At 35.9% G+C, this 20,168-nt stretch overlaps 1 protein-coding gene across 1 annotated transcript; it reads left to right on the top strand.

The window, feature by feature from the left end:
- Window positions 1-1,510: 1,510 nt before the first annotated feature.
- On the top strand, window positions 1,511-8,879 carry HMGN5 (high mobility group nucleosome binding domain 5). The gene is made up of 6 exons (XM_004278912.3): window positions 1,511-1,662; window positions 3,406-3,435; window positions 3,979-4,008; window positions 4,256-4,309; window positions 6,230-6,379; window positions 7,695-8,879. Exons 1-6 carry the CDS (start codon window positions 1,648-1,650, stop codon window positions 8,334-8,336), a joined length of 921 nt encoding a protein of 306 aa, XP_004278960.2. The 5' UTR covers window positions 1,511-1,647; the 3' UTR covers window positions 8,337-8,879.
- The last annotated feature ends 11,289 nt before the right edge of the window (window positions 8,880-20,168 follow it).

Genomic DNA, 20,168 nt, shown 5'->3' with positions numbered 1-20,168 from the left:
TCTTCTGTTAGGCTGTATTTTAGTTTGAAGGGATGGTTTGGTATTCTAAAACAGCTATGAATAGTTTTAAAACTGATGATTGCAATGTTTTAATCCACATGAACACAAATGAGTTTATTCCTTTAAGTAACTGTTCAAAGGGTTAATTTCCTTTTTTTGATTAACCTTCCAGCATAGGGATTTCGGCTGTGGTTGAAACAAGTTTAAACCCAATTAGCTGTTACAAAATCCAAAGTAAGGCATTCTGAAAAGGTGCTTCAGGATCCTACATTTTTACGCATAAATATCCTCAAGTACCTCATTCACGAATCCTCACCCCCACTCTCACAAACTTTAGGTCTCAGGAACTAACTTGGGAACGCAGATAGAAGCCTCTTTTAGAGTAGAAAGCCACCTAATGATGGCTAGGACTAGGGTGATGTTAGGGGGCACTCTCCTTAGGCACAAGTTATGAGTCACCCCAAAACTCGATAATGAAGATAAATTTTTAAAGCACTATTTTAAAACCTAACTAATGGAAAAAAAAGTCCATGATGAACAAAATATCAATTTTAAATAAAATCAAGATCCTGCCCTGCACTTGCATGATTCACCTCAATTGCCTCATCCTAATCTCCTGAGTCTGGGGCACATTCTTAAATTTGCACCAGAGGTGAGTGCTTTAATTGCTTTATCCGAGTCCAGGCTCTTGAGTCCCAAACATTTTCATGTATGGCACCTTCCCTAATCCCTTCACTAAATGCCACCTTTGGATTCATAAGCCATTGTATCAGCACTTTTCCTCGGGATAGACCTCTGGTATTACAAACCTCACGCGGGGTCCCATTGAATTCCTGGTGGACTACCACCAAGTGGGATAAAGGTATCTATTAAATGTCCCCACCTTCAGGTTCCTCCTCCTCTTACAGCTCCCAGTTTGTTGCTCTCCATCTGCGGGAGACGCGCCGTTTGGCACCCTGATCCTGCCAGTACTACAATTCTGCTTTGGCGGAAAGTTCCCACAACCTGAGAAACAGCTCCACTCTTTTCTACTTTCTGAATGAGTGCTCCTCTCAGTTCATCTACATCCTTCTGCCAAAGGTAGAATGGAAAGACTGGAGCCTAGGTTCAATAATGTCTCTAAAGCACTTTGTCTCCAGGAAGTAAAGTGGGGCTTTTAGAGACCGTGGAGAAAGCAAGTGCAATGACTTTCGCCTGTCATTACTACATAAAAGGAAAACAACAACAACAAAAAAAACCGATCAAGACAATTCCAGCTTTCCCGCCGGTTTTATGCTTCAGCACTTTGCATCCACGAAGTCTGGGGGCTCCTCTACCCCACCAGCGGTCGGAGCTGGCAGCGTACAAGGGCTTCGGGCAAGTCCGTGGGCCACGCCCCCTGGGATGGTCACCTCCCCTTATTGGCCTGACAGCCTGTCACTCCAATTTGGCTCCCACTCCTACTAACCATTCACGTAGTTTGGTTGCGTCTGGTGCGTTTAATGTTGCCAATAACGAGGGATTTTTTTTTTTTTTTTTTGGAGGCGAGCACAGGTCGTGCTGCAATTAGTTCATTCATTGAAAACTCAGTTGCTCTCTGAGCTGTCGGGTAGAGACTGCTTTCGGCTTTTTTCCTGCTGTTAAGATCTCCTCTAGAGAGCTGCAACAATGCCCAAAAGAAAGGTAAGTGAAATAGGAAGATAGAAGGGGGATTAGAGACTGAAATACATATCTCCTAATCGGCAGAGATTTTTTTAAAAAAGCATTTTGACTTCTAGTTTGATTTTGTGATGTGCTGAATGGAAGGGGAGGGAAGGGCAGGTATCGGTTGGTGTAAGGTTGAGGATGGTCTCTCACGCAACTAGTAGTTCACTTTTGACTTATTTTGTTTAAGGGTAAGAATCACTTGAGAGGTGTCTCCCTGCTGAATTACAAACAGTCATAGCGCTGTGCTGTCGCTTCCTACCCCACCCCCCCTTCCTCCGTTTACCCTATTGGAGAAGACTTCTCCCAACCACACTTCCAGGCACTAGTTTCCTCCTCAGCCTCCAGCTTTTCTCCGGGAACCGTCCAGTTTGGGGGAACGAAAGCCATGGCTTTCTCCCATATTTGCCTTTGTTCTTCCCGTTTTCTTTTTCCTTTTTTTCCCTCCTCCGCTTCTTGTCATGCCAGATGGCTATGCAATGGTAATCCTGTGCCATTAGGCGGCGCAGACTTCAAACTGTCCTAGAGAAGGGAGAGATTCACAGCTGTAATTAGCAACTTTGGAGCTGAGAGATCTGGGACTCTCCAAGCTCACTCACTGTCTAAAGATGGAAGGATGACAAGGGAAATGCGTCAGATAAACTATTGCTGATGTTAGGGTAGCATGGATTTGTTCACTTTGGACGCGCAGAATTGATATGAGCTATTCAAGGGCTACAAGTCTCCTGCAAACCCTCACTTAAAAGATCGTGGTTTCTCTCTTGGATGGGAAATAAATTCACGCTCGGTGTTTTTTTTTTTTTTTTTTTGGGTGGGGGGGAGTTCCCTTAGAAGTGAAATCGATTGCTGTTTCGTTGCTTGATAAAATTGTAAAACACTGTGTTAAGTAAGGCGTTATGATTGTTTTGGTACTATTCCTATCTATTCGTCCGCCTTCCATATTTTTAGAACATAGGAACAAGACTGAAATTCCCCGGTCCTCTGGGGCTGTATGACTCGTGCAATAGCTCGATAATTCCCAGGCTAAAGGGCTGCTCAGATACGGAAAGCAATGGTTTATAATCAGCATCCCCCTGCCTGAGATTCCCGCCGCTGCCCTTTTCTAGGCTTGTGCAATGGGTCTTGCTATTTTACAGAGCTGACAGCAACCTTGTAGCAGGTAGTGGCGGGAAGTTTTAAAATCCGCAGCCGGCTTCTCAGAATAACGCATTGACGTTGTAACAAAGAGGGTTCCCCCACACCAGGGCATTGTGGGGGTTGTAGTTGTATGCACAACTTGGAGGGGAGAATAGTCCATTTAGAAGAGAGGATCAGATAAGTACAATTGCATCTCGAGCATAAAGCTAAACGGACAGGGAGATTGCATGAAGCTCCGCCTTCATTCTGCCCGCTCCCACACTTTTTGGCTTTAACCCTGGCTACAACAGGTGGATTTTAAAATTAAAAAGGTTTGTTTTTAGGAAATGCAATTTACACAAAATGATGAAATTGACTATCAGTTGTATAAACTTATGTCTTGGGAATTCATTTACATCTTGGCGCAAATTTGCACTTTAGTAGACAGCAGGCTACTAGGCACTAACATGTGGCTACTTGAGCAGGAATCCAGGAAAAAGTAAAGCTGTTATATTGCAACTGCAATCTATAGGCAATATTTTCGGATATATCAGTATATGTTTATATCGATGACCTTATTTCTGTGTGGTTTTCTCCCCTGTATAGGCTGCAGATCAAGGTGATATGAGGCAGGAGGTGAGTTTCTTTAGTTTTAGAATCTGAAAAAATTCACCTGGTTTATAAACTTGACACATAAGCAGCTAAAAACTAAATGCTGGTTAGTATATTTGTACCATATGAGTACCAATATGGTATGCCAGTGAACTCTCTCAGAAATATAGTAGGTATTGAAAACTCCAAACTCCATGGAACTTAGGACCTTGTGCTTAAGATCTGGAGAGAGCTTCTTCCTTTTAAGCCAAAGAATTGCTTTGTCAGTTTGCAAGAAGGGGCTGTATTTTCATTTATAAATATACTCCTTGTTACTAGCCATTTTGTGTTCCTTTAGCCTAGCAATTGAAATTTAGTTTGGGATTCTTTTTTCCTTAGCTGTATGAAGGGTCCAGAGGAGGGAAAAATCAAAACTTATATTTTTACTATGATATTTTTAAATCAAGTACACAATGCTTCTTAATGACAATGTGTACTTAGTGGTACACTAAATATTTTCACAATATAAATATTTCTAGTTTTCTGTATCCATAATTCTCTTAACTAATAATTATTTTTAACTTATAGCCAAAGAGAAGATCAGCCAGACTGTCTGCTGTAAGTAGTCTTTTTAAAAAGCTGCCCATGTATTGTAAAATGTAATTTTAAAATTCAGAGGGTCCTAGACAATACTAGTTATTTAATACAAGATTTGTTTTTGATGTTTTAAGAAAAACTTTCTCACCAGGAAATGTTTTTATGTTAGTGTTCAATTTAAACTATACCCATTTATTTTAATTATGAGGCTGAACTTCATTGTTAGTGATCTGTCTTCAATTATGATTTCTTCTTTCTTTTCCCCCAGTTGCCTGTGCCCATTACACCAGAGTTGAAGTCCAAAAGAACATCAACTGCAAGGGTAAATATTCAGCATACAATGTTGAGAGAAACTTGCTTTTCTTCAGAAATAGTTTTTCGGAAAGGCATACAGTTGATCATTTTGCTTTATTTTCTTTTCAGTTAGTGATATATTACATTATACATTATACCATATGGTACATGTCAGCCCTTTGAGTCAGAAATATTTGTTTGTGTTCTGTGGTTGTCTGCTGTGTTTCGGCATTTTCATTAGGAAGAGACAAAACAAAATTTTAGTTGGCTAGATCCATAAAACATACGTGTTTTTGACGTCATATAGTCATAATACCAGTACTCCTGGGGAAACAAAAGGTGTAAACTCTAGTAACAAAAGTAATGCTTTGTGATAATAATAGTAACTAACATTTGATAATACTTTACAGTTTGCAAAGTGCTTTCACATACATTATTTTCAAATTCACATAGTTGATCTCATATAGGCTTCTGTACTCTAATGTTGTGGTTAAAGACATTAGAAATAGCCTCAATATTAAGTTCACTTTCCCCCTATATTTATATTTATTTATTTATGTGTAAATATGTGTGAATATAATATGATCGTATTTCATTTTTAGAACTGGTTTATTGAGATATGATTGATGTTTTAAGGATAAGTTGAATTCTTAACATCATAAAATGTTAAAGCTAGGAGGGGGCTTCCCTGGCGGCGCAGTGGTTGAGAGTCTGCCTGCCGATGCAGGGGGCGCGGGTTCGTGCCCCGGTCCGGGAGGATTCCGCGTGCCGCGGAGCGGCTGGGCCCGTGAGCCGAGGCCACAGAGCCTGCGCGTCCGGAGCCTGTGCTCCGCAACGGGAGAGGCCACAACAGTGAGAGGCCTGCGTACGGAAAAAAAAAAAAAAAAAAAAAAGATATTGCTAAAACTATGGCCATAGGTTTAGTAATCATAGTAAGTGACAACTGAAGAGAAAAGTTCTTTTTGGTTTTTCTCTATTTTGCATTTCCTGGTCACTATTTATAAAATTAAGTACTCAATTTATAAGTTGTTAAAATAGTAAACACTGTTTATTTCCTTTCAAAATAAAAGACAGTGATAGAATAAAACAGATAATATAGAATCATGGACTTTAAAACACTTTACGCTCCTTGGCTCTCAGTTTCTCATGTATTCAAAGAATAATAACATATCTATATTGCATTTTACAGTTTCTAAAGTAATTTCACATATATTTTATCATTTGCTCCTTATTACATCCTTGTAGGTAGGTGGTATTACTCTCTTTTACATAAGAAGAAATAAACACAAAGAGATTTCTGCTTTTGCTCAAGATCACATCAAGTAAGAAACAGATCCAGATTTAAAACACATGTTTGCTGGATGCTGAACCCAGTGCTCTTTCTACTACATACACACTTAGGCAAAGAGCTTTCTTGGTAAAGAAATTATGATTCAAGTCATTCAGAAACTTGTAGACCCAAATATTGAATCACTAATGTCCCCAGGTGACCTCTTTCAAATATATCTAAATTGCTGTTCTCCCTAACATAGTATTTCTCTTAATTATTACCAATGGAGGCTCAGCAGTCAAAAACCCTGTTGCTAATTATTAGACATGACAGGGATAAACTGGTCCCCTCTAGTCAAAGAAAGTTAATTTACCAAAGTGTAACCTGATGCTAGCAATTGGCCCTGAGTAGCCACTGGTCAGCATTCTAACTTGTTGTTTCTCACCTAAAAGAAACTTTCTTTGATTCATATCAGGAATATTATTCATTTTAATACCATTTCAGGTTTATAATGACACTGAAAGTGTCAAGTGATAATTTTGTTGATATTAAGTTTATATGGATATTTTAAAGCTTTTCCGTAAATTATTACAACAGCTGGTAAAATAACAGGCCATTTAATCAACACCTCAGTTAAATTGTGTATTTATTTTTTTATTGTTTTGTTTTGCTGGACAGAAAATGAAGGCAAAAAATGATATGATGGGAAAAAACACAGATGCAAGTGCCAAAGCCATAGCCAAAGCCATAGCTGAAACCAAGAAAGAAGTTGTTAAAGAAGAATACAACAGTGAAACTGCTGAAAATGGAGAAACCAACCTTATAGAGGTATCTTCCAATATTAACAGTTTTGTCCATTTGGATGTTTAACAATGGGTGCCACTGGAAGAAATCTTGTTTGTCTTGTAGTTTAAACATTGAGAAACATTAAATGAGTATGGCTTCATAGTGTCAGTCTGTCCAGGCTGCTGTAACAAAATACCACAGATGGGTGGCTTATAAACAACAGAAATTTATTTCTCACAGTTATGAAGGCTGGAAAATCCAAGATCAAGGCACCAGCATTTTTGGTGTCTGATGAGGACCTGCTTCCTGGTTTATGGATGGCAGTTTTCTCGCTGTGTCCTGACATGATAGAAAGGGTGAGAGAGCTCTCTGGGGTCTCTTTTATAAGGACATAAATCCCTTTCATGAGGGCTCTACTCTGATGACCTAATCACCTCCCATAGGCCCCAGCTCCAAATATCATCACATTGGAAATTAGGTTTCATCATATGAATTTTGGAGGACACAAACATTCTGTTTATAGCATCTAGTATAATGGTATATAAGGGGAAAAGAAAAAAAAAATTTAAAATTGAGGATTTATAGGTATGGGTAGTGAGAGAAGTGTGTTAGCATTGATATTAATAGAATAATGCCAGAGATTATGACTTATTAATAATCTAATGACTGTCTTATTAAATATAGACCAATCCTCTATTGCTTTTGTGAGCACATGGGCTATTTGTAAATATCTTTGCAAGATCATATATGATTCTTCTTTCCTCTTCAGATTGCAAAACAAATCATTATGTATGTTTCCAATAGGTCTTGCTTTACATATTTAGCATACCATGTTTCTAGGTACTGTAGTTAAAAAAATGAAAATGGGATTTAGTGCCAAATCTATAAACCAGACCTATGCATGTAGGGAAAATCTTTTCTAAGTGATCCTATGATATATGGTAGAAGATTTTTCACATAACTTTTTACAAAGTAAACCTAAATCTCACCATTATAGAAATAAAATGTATTATTTCTTCAAGGAATATATTTTGTTTACATGCATGCTACTCATTTTTTTCTGTATTTACTCTGTTTCCTCATATTTGTAATGAAAATCATTTATATGAATAAGTTTCCCCGAATTTATTGTTCCAAATATCTATTTGTGCATGTTTGTGTGGAGATACTTTAATTAATCCTATTTCTTATAAGGTTTCCTTATGATGTGTTGTTTAGGAGGCCTTTTCCACAGGAAAATTACTTTCTTATAGATGAAGTATAATTTTTTCCATAAAACAGATATAATCCTAAGTATTTAGGGAAAATGGTTCCAAATTTACAAATATAATCTTGGTTTTTTTCTCTCTATATATAGACATCAGCTTCTGAAAAAGAAATAGAGGAAATAAAAGAAGAAAAAATTGAAGATATCAAAGAAGAAAGAGGAGAAAAGAAAGGAACAGTGGCAGCAGAAGGAAAAGAAGATGAAAAAGAAGATCAGAAAGGAGATGGAGAAGATCAAAACAAGGAAGAAGAGAAAGGAGAAGATGGAAGAGGGAAAGAATATGAAAAAGAAGATGAAGGTGGAAAAGAGAAAGAAGGAGATGGAAAAGAGGAAGAAGACAAGAAAGACACAGGAGATGAAAAGGAGGGTGAAGATGGAAAAGGGAAAGGAGAAGATGGCAAAGAATCTGAAGATGGAAAAGATAAAGGAGAAGATGAAAAAAAGGGAGATGATAGAAAACAGAAAGGAAATGGAAAAGAGAATGAAGATGGAAAAGAGGATGAAGATGGAAAGGGGGATAAAGGTGTAAATGAGAAGGAAGATGAAAAGGAGAAAGGAGAAGATGGAAAAAAGGAAGAAGGAAAAGAGGAAGAAAATGGAAAAGGAGACAGGAAAGATGGAGGAGATGGAAAAGAAGATGAAAGCAAGGCTGAAATTGGAAAAGAAATAGCCGAAAGAAAAGAGGTCAAAAAAGAAGATGGAAAAAAAGTAGAGTTTCAGAGTGTTTTTTAAAGCTGCCCTATATGGTTTCATAATTTGGTAATATGTACCTTCATGTTGTAATGTTAAGAGAGATGAATATTTTTATCAAATATTTTATAAACACAGCTTTTCTTTAGCATCAATTTAATTTCAAAACATCTTCATACTGGTTATTAGTCACAAAGTTTCTAACATGAAACCTTTATCTATAAATTTTGTAATTATAATAGTGGAATATATAGAAAAAATATGTTTTCAACTTTGTCAGTGAATACACTTTTTCTGTAAGTTATGTGTTAAATCTTTGACTTTTAATTTTACTCCTATATATGATAATTTCACAAAATGGAGAGATCCCAAAAGAGTTTCCTCAAACATTCTTGTGGTTCTCTAGGTTACTTTTATAAAGAAGGTGAACTATTTTCATGTAATGCTAAGAATTAGAATTATCTTTCCCAAATATAACTTTGATATTAGCTTGGGAAAAAATAAAATTGTAATTCCATTTTTAAAAGAAATACAAATGTTTATTTCAGAAGGGCAGTTCTGACAATATGTGTATTCAAAAAATTTTACTGGATTTATCTTAATAAAAATTCTCTTCAAAGATTATTGTAGTTTGTTATAACTCCAAAAATGTAATTAGTGAAATATTATAATGCTTCAGTTTTTCTATTGTGAGGTTCACAAAGACATTAAAAAATATTTTGCACTGAGATAAAATAAACATAACATAAAATTCACCATTTTAGCCGTTTCAAAATATACAATTCAGTGGTTTTACTATATTCACAATGTTGTGCAACCACTGTCACTATCCACTATCTAGTTGCAGAATATTTTCATCACCAAAATAAGAAACAAAGTACCAATTAGCTGTCTCTGTCCATTCCCCACAACCGGCACCACCACTGGTCTCTGGCAACTGTTAATTTACTTTATGTCTCTATGGGTTTGCCTATTCTGGACACTTCATATAAATGGAATCATGTGACATGTGGCCTTTTGTGTCTGGCTTCTTTCACTTAGCATAGTTTTTCATGTTCACCCATGTTGTAGCATGTATCAGTATTTCATTTCTTTTTGTGGCTGAATAATATATTGTACTACATTGTTTGTTGAAGAATATTTGAGTTGTTTCCATGTTTTGTCAATTAGGAATAATGCTATGAACATTTGTGTACATGTATGTTTTCATTTCTCCTGGTTATATACCTAGGAGTAGAACCACTGGATTATTTTAGTAATTCTATGTTTAACTTTTTGAGGAACTTCCAGTTTTCCAAAGTGGCTTCAGCATTTTGTATTCTCACCAGCAACGTGTGAGTGTTCTAATTTCTCCACATCCTTGCCAACACTTGTTATTGTCTGTCTTTTTTATTATAGAAATCCTAGTGGGGTGATTTGGGGGTGATCAAAATCATGGTAATTTTTGTTTGCATTTCCCTAATGATGTTGAGCATCTTCTCATGTGTTTATTGGTGATTTGGATAACTTCTTTGGAGAAGTATCTAACAAAGTCTTAACCCATTTTTTACTTGGGCTGTCTTTTCAGTGCTGAGTTGTAAGACATGTATATATTTTAGATACAAGTCCCTTATCAGATGTAATAATTTGCAAAATTTATTTCCCATTCTATGTATTATCTTTTATTTATTATTTTTAAATTTTTTATTGGGTTATATTTGTTTTACAATGTTGTGTTAGTTTCTGCTGTACATCAAAGTGAATCAGCTATATGTATACATATATCCCACCTTTTTTGGATTTCCTTCCCATTTAGGTCACCAGAGAGCAGTGAGTAGAGTTCCCAGTGCTATACAGCAGGTTCTCATCAGTTATCTATTTTATACATATTAGTGTATAATCCAAATCTCCCAATTCATCCCACCTCCCTTTCCCTCCTAGTGTTTATATGTTTGTTCTCTATGTCTGTGTCTCTATTTCTGCCTTGCAAGCAGGTTCATCTGTACCATATTTCTAGATTCCACATATATGTGTTAATATATGATATTTGTTTTTCTCTTTCTGACTTACTTCACTCTGTATGACAGTCTCTAGGTCCATCCATGTCTCTACAAATGACCCAATTTAGTTCCTTTTTATGGCTGAGTAATATTTCATTGTATGTATGTACCACGTCTTCTTTATCCATCTGTCAGTGGGCAGTTAGGTTGCTTCCATGACCTGGTTATTGAAAATAGTGCTGCAATGAACATTGGTGTGCATGTATCTTTTTGAATTATGGTTTACTCTGGGTATTTGCACAGTAGTGGGATTGCTGGGTTATATGGTAATTTTATTTTTAGTTTTTTAAGGAACCTCCATACTGTTCTCCATAGTGGCTGTATCAGTTTGCATTCTCACCAACAGTGCAAGAGCTTTCCCTTTTCTCCACACCCTCTACAGCATTTATTGTTTGTAGATTTTTTTGATGATGGCCATTCTGACCAGTGTGAGGTGATACCTCATTGTAGTTTTGATTTGCATTTCTCTAATAACTAGTGATGTTGAGCATCGTCTTATGTGCTTATTAGTGATTTGGATAACTTCTTTGGAGAAATGTCTAACAAAGCCTTAACCCATTTTTCACTTGTATTGTCTTTTTAGTACAGAGTTGTAAGACATGTATATATTTTAGATACAAGTCCCTTATCAGGTGTAATAATTTGCAAAATATTTTTCCCATTCTATGTGCTGTCTTTTAACTTTCTTGATAGTATCCTTTGATGCAGAGATTTTTTTTTATTTTGATTAAATCCAATTTATCTGCTTTTTCTTTTTCTGTTTGTGTTTTTGGTGACATATCTAAGAATCTGTTACCAAACCCCAGGTCACAAAGATGTATACCCGTATGAAGAGTTTTATAATTTTATCTCTTGCATTTAAGCTTTTGATCCATCCTGTGTTAAATTTTGTGTATGGCATGAAGTAGGGTCCCATATTCATTCATTTACAAGCACCATTTCTTGAAAAGACTATTTCCCCATTTGATGGTGTTGGCACTGTTCAGAAATCAATGGACCACAAATGTATGGGTTTATTTCTGGACTCTCAATTCTATACCATTGATCTATAGGTCTTTCTTCATGTCAGTATCACACTTTTGACTACCATAGCATTAGAGTAAGTTTTGACATCAGAAAGTATGTGTCCTCCAAGTTTGTTCCCAGTCCTTTACAATTCCTTATGAGTTTTAGGATCAGCTTGTTCATTTCTACCAAAAAAAAAAAAAAGGAAAAAGGCATTTGGCGTTTGATAAGGGTCATAATAAATATGCAGATAAATTTGGGGAACATTGCCATATTAACAAAATTGTCTTCCAATCCATGAACACAGGATGTCTTTCCATTTATTTAGGGTGCCTTTAATTTCTTTCCACAATATTTTGTAGTTCTTCATGTACACATCTTGCACTTCCTTGATCAAATTTATTCCTAAGTATTATATCCATTTTGAAGCTGTAACTGGAATTATTTTCTTGATTTTAATTTAGCATTGTTCATTACTAGTGTGCAGAATACAACTGATTTTTGAATATTGATCTTATATCCTACAATTTTCATGAACTTGTATATTATATTTAACAGGTATTTTGTGTTTTCTTCAGAGTTTTTCCTATTTATAAGATCATGTCATCTGTATATAGAGATTGTTTTACCTCTTTCTTTCCAATTTGAATGCCTTTATTTCTTTCTTTCTGCCTAATTTCCCTGGCTTCTCAAATATTAATAATAAAAAAAGGAAATACACAAGTTCAGAAGTCCAGTTTTCAAAGGATAGACTTCTGCTTCTACCTCTTTCCCAAGGCTGGCAGGCCCTGCACCATTTCCTACTCTGTCTCAGAACTTACTACAATGCTACAGTAATAAAAACCAACTTAAATGGGCTGGTTAAATATCTAGGTAACTTGCCTGGATCCCCCAGTTTCTAGCCATATTCTGCAACCACAAAAATTGTACTCAACTTCCAGCACAGAAATGTGTTGTTTTAAGCACCTTGATCCCCTTCACTGCTAAGGCTAAAATTAAAGTAACAATCCTGCATTCCTCTTTAAAAACACATCCCAGGTGACTGGCAGAACTGTGGTAATGAGTAATCTTAATTTTCCTGTGAAATTATACCCTCTACATAAAGAAGGTAGGCGCCTTCACCTTACAACATTATCTTAACTCTATAATAAAGTGTTCATATGACAAAATGCCATGGTATACTATAGGAGGATCATTGTTTCACACTATGATACTAAAGTAAATTTTCTTCCTCTGGTCTTGTATTGTTTTATTTCTTGATGTTTTAATTGGATCCTACTTTCCCTTTATCATCAAAACTTTGCTTCACACAATTTCTCTTCTAAAAAACTCAATGATAGTAAGGTGTGGGGGGAGGAGTGGAGTAGGGGAGTGCTAATTTATAGAGACAGCACACCATGACTATAAGTGAAAGCGAATATAAATTATAAATCTACAAAACAGAACAATCTTCACTAAAGATGGGGAGAAATAAATAAGGGTATAAAAAATCTTCAGGGAACCCCACAGAGAAATGGTGTTCAAGAAGTACTTTTGGAGTTTCTTCAGTAATATGAAGCATCTTTTGTTAAGTATCTGATTGGCAGCACAAGTTTTTGGTAGCATATTATTGATTCAACACAATAATTGATTTTCTGAGTATGTAGTGCTGAAGTTTTCATCTAAACTTTTCTGTTGTTACTTTAAAGGGCTTGCCCCATTCATAAGCTTGAGGGCATGCCTCAGAATAAAAAAAAATTAATGGGAATAAACTTTGAAATTATATTGTAATTAGATGGGAAGCTGATTCAGTTTATTGTTGTACCATGAAAAAAAACACGAGTATTTATACACAGTTCTTCAGGGGAATATCTGCTGTATAAGGACTGCCCTTAATGCTTCCCATTAATATTTAAAATGTTTCATGCTGAACATTATTAATCCTTATAAAAATTCCATGTTTAGGGTGGTATGAAGAAAGGGAGACATAGAACAAAGGCATGTCAGAGCTGGAGTCTAATCTCATAAATCATAGGTGTTATTAATTACCTACTGAGATCACACAGATAAATCTTGATATTATCTTTAAAAATTGGGTTTTGAAAATCCTCAAATAATAATGTTTTGGTCCTAAAAATTTAATTGTCTTCAAGATACAATTGTGGCAATTGTCCAAAATTTAAAAGCAGAACTGTTGGAACAAGTTGCTTAGCATATAAGGAACGGAGAAAAAGCCCACCAAATCGGCTGCAGTTTACAACCTCCTGTGCTAAAATTAAGTTAAATCTAAACTGTGCAGTAGGTAAGTGACTTGTGTGAAGGTATTTTTCTAGAATACAGAAGAGGTTTTTTAATGTGATATTTACACAATAGATATGATTGTTTTTTATCCTAAAATACATGGATTTAATATTATTAACTATCAATTTATTTGCCTGACGTGAATAGTCTTTCAGATTATGTTGACTTTCTTAGGTTGGAAAATAGTAAGTAGGAAAAAGTCCAGCTTTATATGGAGTAACAATCATTTTCTTTCACATATTTTCTCTGTAACTACAGCTCATTCTGGTTGTTTATTACATATTTTATAAACTCTCTTTTTTTAAATGTTGTTTTTCCCATGAACATTATCTTTACATATTTATATCAAGTACAACATAATAGTGTTGATCAAAATGGTTTTCCTTTCTTTAGAAGTTAAAAATTAAATTCATAAAAATTAATTATTCCTTAAAAACCTAAACTATGATTTACTATGTTACTTGACAACATATGCATTTAATTCCTTAGTAACTGCAATCTGCAGTCCAGGCTTGGTGTAATTTACTAAATAATATGAATGAACTCCAGTGGTTATAGAAATTGAGTTCCAGATCAGATAATGGGGGAGGGTGTGTGTGTGTGTGTGTGTGTGTGTGTGTGTGTGTGTGTGTGCGCACATGTGTGTGTTTTCTAGAGAAGAGAGGAAGGGGAAATCACAAAGTGAGATGAATGATTTCAAAATATTTTAGTATCAGTGGCTTAAAAGGCTATTTTTTCACATAGATTAGGAATTCTGACCAAGGCTGAAATAACTTCTTCAAATATTTAACACATATAAAAGTGTTTACTATGTGCCAGGCACTTTCTTAAGCATGTTACATATGTTACACATATATGTAAAGAAACATTTACATATAACAACCCTATGAGGCAGGTACTATTATTATCTTCATTTTCATAGATAAGGAAACTAAGCACAAAGGCTGATCAATTTATTTTATTTGTGGCAAATCCATGGTTTCCAGGATTTGAACTAAGTTATACCATCTCTCAAATAGGCTTAATCCATAAGCATTTTCCACACAGTAGGATTTTTTGTTTGTTTTGTAAAAATACTCTTAGAAATTCAATGAGAAATGACGTCACTCACCAGTGTTACAACTTAGATTCTTTAATTCATTTAGTCAATAAATATTTGTTGAGTACCTACTATGTGTCAATTAGGTTACAGGGGTTATATCTGTGAAGAAAATAGGGATCTTCCTTGCCCTCATAGATCTTACAGTGCACCAGAAGAAACCAATATATTTTTCAATCACATAAATAATTATATAATTATAATTTTTGTTAATGCTATAGAGGAATAGTAAGGTGGCTAAAAGATGGAAAGACAGAGACCTGGGAGAAGCTAGTACTTGTAGGTGATTAGAGGTGTCAATCCACTTACCTAGACACTTAGGTTGATTGAACTCAGCTGGGAGTTTCTCACTTAAGATTTCCCATGTAATTATAGACACATAGTGTTTGGGGTTGGAGTCAACCGAAAGCTTAACTGAGCAGACATTTAGGATGGTTTCTTCAATCACCTGTCTACACTTCAGCTTGGATACTGCTTGGATGATTTTTAACATGGCTAACTTATTGGGATGTTTTTTTTAACCCATGCAGCATGGTGGTCTCAGGGTGGTCTAACTTCTTATAAGGTGGCTGGTGGCTGGATACCCCTAAAATGTGTGTTGCAAGAAACCCAGACACCAGTTACAAGTTTTCTAATGACCTAGCCTGGGAAGCCATGTATTACTTCCCCATTTTATTAGTCAAAAAGAAAATGAAAAAATCAACCCAAATCAAAGAGAAGGAATATAAACAAGGACATGAATACAGGGGGGCATGGCTCATGGGGGAGCCATCTTTAGAGATTAGCTACCATAATTCTCCATTTCCTCATTCTCTGTTTTCAGACTTCCCACTACATGGATGTTGGATCTTCTGGATTGATCCCCTATTTAAAAAAAAAACAAACCTTTTCTCTCCTATCTTTCTTCTCTTTGTCTTTTTCTTCTTTCTTGGATATGTCTTTATATTTTCATCAAAATGTCTATTGAATTTTATACTTTTTTATTTCTTTTTTGCATATCACGCTGTTCTTATTTCTTGATGTAACATTTTCTCTCTTCTGTCTTCTGGTATCAATTTTACAACAATTTGTTTCTGGTTTTTGTTTTGTTTAAGTTTTCTTCTACTTCTTGGGTTGCTATATTCCCTCCAAGGTCCTCCCCTCCTCATTTTTGGCTTATTTTAGTATCTGCCTTTAATGTTAGTGTCTTTCCTCAAATTCCTGGTGATTTAAAATATGTAACATTCAAATTTAAGAATGAGACGCTAAAAAAGCTGGTTAAGTGGAGCTTGTCAATTAATGGCACTATGAGATGATATGTAGGAGTCTGGCCATTTCATGAGCTAGATCTACCAATGTCATTCTCTATGAGCCTTCTCTCTTCAGCTAATGAGTTTCTCTGGAGAGAAATCATTCAAACTCCTGTCTGGATGTGTAAGTTTAACTACAGGTATTCTGAAAACCCAAGAAAAATGGGCGCTGTGTGTTTCTGTATTAGTCAGGATTCTCCAGAGAAACAAAACCAACAGGAAGGATATATATATATATATATATATATATATATATATATATAGATAGATAGATAGATAGATAGAGAGAGAGAGAGAGAGAGAGAGAGAGAGAGAGAGAGAGAGAGAAAGAGAAAGAGGGGGGAATGAGAGATAAGGGATTGATTCACATGATTATGGAAACTGGCAATTCTAAATCTGTCATATGGGCTGATAGGCTCGAGATCTGAGTCGACATTGCAGTTTCAGCCTGAAGACCAGAGGCTTGGAAAACCTGGAAAACCAATGGTTCAGATGAAGGCAGTCAGTTAGAAAATTCCCTTTTCCCCAGGGAAGACGGTCTTTTTTTTTTTCTTCAGCTGATTGCAATGAGCCAACTCACATTATGGAGGGCAATCTGCTAACTTAAAGTTCATGGGTTTAATGTTAAGCTCATCCAAAATACTCTCCAATTTGACAGATAAAATTAAATATAATGGTCTCATTGATTATTATGTACCCTTTCAATTAATTCACTGTGATGTTTTCAAAAAGCACCTTACCTTCATCCTTAGTTGTACCTGGTATCACTGAATTCAGACCCCTTTTGTGCCAAAGTCTCTAGTGACCCAACTTCTAGCCTATGGCTGCTTTAACCAATAGAATGTGGCAGAAGTGATGCTGTGCCAGTTCTGAGCCTAAATTTTAAGATGAAGTTTCTCAAATTTGGCACTTTTGACATTTGAGGTTGAATAATTCTTTGTTGTATGATGCTGTCCTGTATACCATAGGCTGTTTAACAGCATCCCTTGCCTCTGCTAGCCAGAAGCCAGTTGTACCCTCCCGCCCCCCTACTCTTGTGACAACTAAATATATCTTCAGACATAGCCAAATATCCCCTGGGGTAAGGGCAAAATAACCTCCAGCTGAGAACAACTGATTTAAAAAGATGAGTGTCTTTTGCTTCCTAATTCTTGGAACGCTCACCTTTGGAATGTGTGCTCTGGGGAAATCCAGCCTCCATGTGAGAGATCTGACTACCCCGATATAACCATGCTTTGAAGAAGCCTGTGTATGGAAGGAAATGACTGCCTGACCCTCAGATATTTCAGCCATCTCAGCTGAGTTGCCAGACACATATATGAAGAAGTCATCATGGACAGTAAGCCAGTCAAGTTTTCAGATGACTCCAACCCCTACCACCATTTGACTGAAACCACATGAAAGACTCCTGAGAACCACTCAAGTGATCTCTGCAAACTCACAAAAACTTCAGAAATAATAATAAATATTTACTTTATGCTATTGAATTTGGGGATGCTTTGTTAAAAAAAGAAATGGAACATGAATTATCAAAGAAACAATGCAAGAACATTTGTAGGACTAAATTTCTGGATTCAAATGATCTATCAAGTGCCCATCATAATGAATTAAAAAAGAAAAATGTCAAAGGACATCATCTGGAAGTTTTAGTATATTATGGATTAAAAGGACACCTTCAGGGCTTCCCTGGTGGCGCAGTGGTTGAGAGTCCGCCTGCCAATGCAGGGAACACGGTTTTGTGCCCCAATCCTGGAGGATCCCGCATGCCGCAGAGCAGCTCAGCCCATGAGCCATGGCCACTGGGCCTGTGCGTCCGGAGCCTGTGCTCCGCAACGGGAGAGGCCACAGCAGTGAGAGGCCCGCGTAACGCAAAAAAAAAAAAAAAAAAGGACACCTTCAAACTTACAATTCTCATTCCCTCTCCTTTCCTTCTCTCCTTACCCCCTTTCTGTCTTTTGTGCAGGTGCATGCATACATGCATGCATGCCTGTTTGCATGAGCACACGTGCGTGTCTGTACACACACACACACATATAAAAACCAGTTCACATTCAAAAGAGAAGGAATAAGAATGACAAAGGACTTCTGAACAACAGCACTGGAAGCTGGAAAACAATGAATCATGACTTCAGAATTATTAATTTACAACCTAGAAGTCTATATCTAGACAATTTATCAGTCAAGTATGGGAGTAAAATAAGCATGCTTCCATATGTGAAAAGTCAAAAATTTAATCTCCTGTGCACTCTTTCAGAAATCTAATAAGGAAGATAATTATATCAAGTTTGTAATAACAGATTCGACTTCAGTACTTGTAATTAGTCTGTTCATATTTTCTATTTCTTCTTCATTCAGGCTTGGGAGATTGTACCTTTCTAAGAATTTCTCCATTTCTTTTAGGTCGTCCAATTTACTGGCATATAGTTATTTGTAGTAGTCTTTTATGATCCTTAGTATTTCTGTGGTGTCGGTTGTAACTACTCTTTTTCCATTTCTAATTTTATTGATTTGAGCTCTCTCTTTTTTTCTTGATGAGTCTGGCTAAGTGTTTAGAAATATTCTTATCTTTTCAAAGACGCAGCTTTTTGTTTCATTGATCTTTTCTATTGTTTTTTTGTCTCTATTTCATTTATTTCTGCTCCAATGTTTATGATTTCTTTCCTTCTACTAACTTTGTTTGTTCTTTTTTCTCTAATTACTTTAGGTGTAAAAGATTAGGTTGTTTATTTGACATTTTTCTTGTTTCCTGAGGTAAAACTCCAAAAAAACAAATGTCCAGGACCAGATGGCTTCACATGCAAATTCTACCAAATACTTACAGAATAGTTAACACCTATCCTCCAGAAACTACTCCAAAAAATTGCAGAGGATGAAGGAAGCACTTCCAAACATATTCTATGAGACCTCGCTCACCCTGATACAAAAACCAGACAAAGATAACACACAGAAAAGAAAATTATAGGCCAATATCACTGATTAATATAGAAGCAAAAATCCTCAACAAATTACTGGCAACCTGAACCAAACAATACAGTAAAAGGATCATACGACATGATCAAGAGGGATTTATCCCAGGGATGCAAGGATTTTTTAATATCCACAATTCAGTTAGTGTGACACACCACATTAACAAATTGAAGAATAAAAACCATATGATCATCTTAATAAATGCAGAAAAAGCATTTGATAAAATTCAACATTCATTTATGATACAAAACCTTTCCAGAAAGTGGGCATAGAGAGAACATAACTCAACATAATAGAGGCCATATATGACAAGCCCACAGCTAATATTATACTCAATGGTGAAAGGCTGAAAACATTTCCTTTAAGACCAGGAACAAGACAAGGATGTCCACTCTCACCACTTTTATTCAATGTAGTTTTGGAAGTCCTAACTACAGCAATCAGAGAAGAAAAAAGAGGGAAAAAAAAGGAATCCAAATTGGAAAAGAAGTAACACTGTAACTGTTTACATATGACGAGATACTATACATAGAAAATCCTCCTACTAGAGCTAATCAATGAATTTGGTCAAGTTGCAGGATACAAAATTAATACACAGAAATCTGTTGCCTTTCTATACACTAACCACGAAAGATCAGAAATAGAAATTAAAGAAATAATCCCATTTACTGTCACATCAAAAAGAATAAAACACCTAGGAATAAACCTACCTAAGGAGGTAAAATACATGTAATTCCAAAAACTATATGACGCTGATGAAAGAAATCAAAGATGACAGAAACAGGGGCAAAGATATGCCATGTTCTTGGATTGGAAGAATCAATGTTGTCAACATGAATATACTACTCAAGGCAATCTACAGGTTCAATGCAATCCCTATCAAATTACCAATGGCATTTCTCACAGAACTAGAAATAAAGAATTTACAATTTGTATGGAAACACGAAAGACCCCGAATAGCCAGAGCAAACTTGAGAAAAAAAACAGAGCAGAAGGAATCAAGATCCCTAACTTCAGACTATACTACAAAGCTACAATCATCAAGACAGTATGGTAATGGCACAAAAACAGAAATACAGATCAATGGAACTGGATAGAAAGCCCAGAAATAAACCCATACACCTATGGTCGATTAATTTATGACAAAGGAGGCAAGAATATACAGTGGAGAAAAGACAGTCTCTTCAATAAGTGG

This window comes from Orcinus orca, chromosome X (assembly GCF_937001465.1).
Source record: "Orcinus orca chromosome X, mOrcOrc1.1, whole genome shotgun sequence".
Lineage (NCBI taxonomy): Eukaryota > Metazoa > Chordata > Mammalia > Artiodactyla > Delphinidae > Orcinus > Orcinus orca.
This window is presented reverse-complemented; position numbering and strand designations above follow the sequence as displayed.

Excerpts from the sequence above, each read along its gene's own strand:
- HMGN5 (XM_004278912.3), top strand. Across the intron at positions 3,436-3,978 it reads AAGGTGATATGAGGCAGGAG|CCAAAGAGAAGATCAGCCAG; the intron begins GTGAGTTTCTTT and ends TTTAACTTATAG. Across the intron at positions 4,310-6,229 it reads AAAGAACATCAACTGCAAGG|AAAATGAAGGCAAAAAATGA; the intron begins GTAAATATTCAG and ends TTTGCTGGACAG.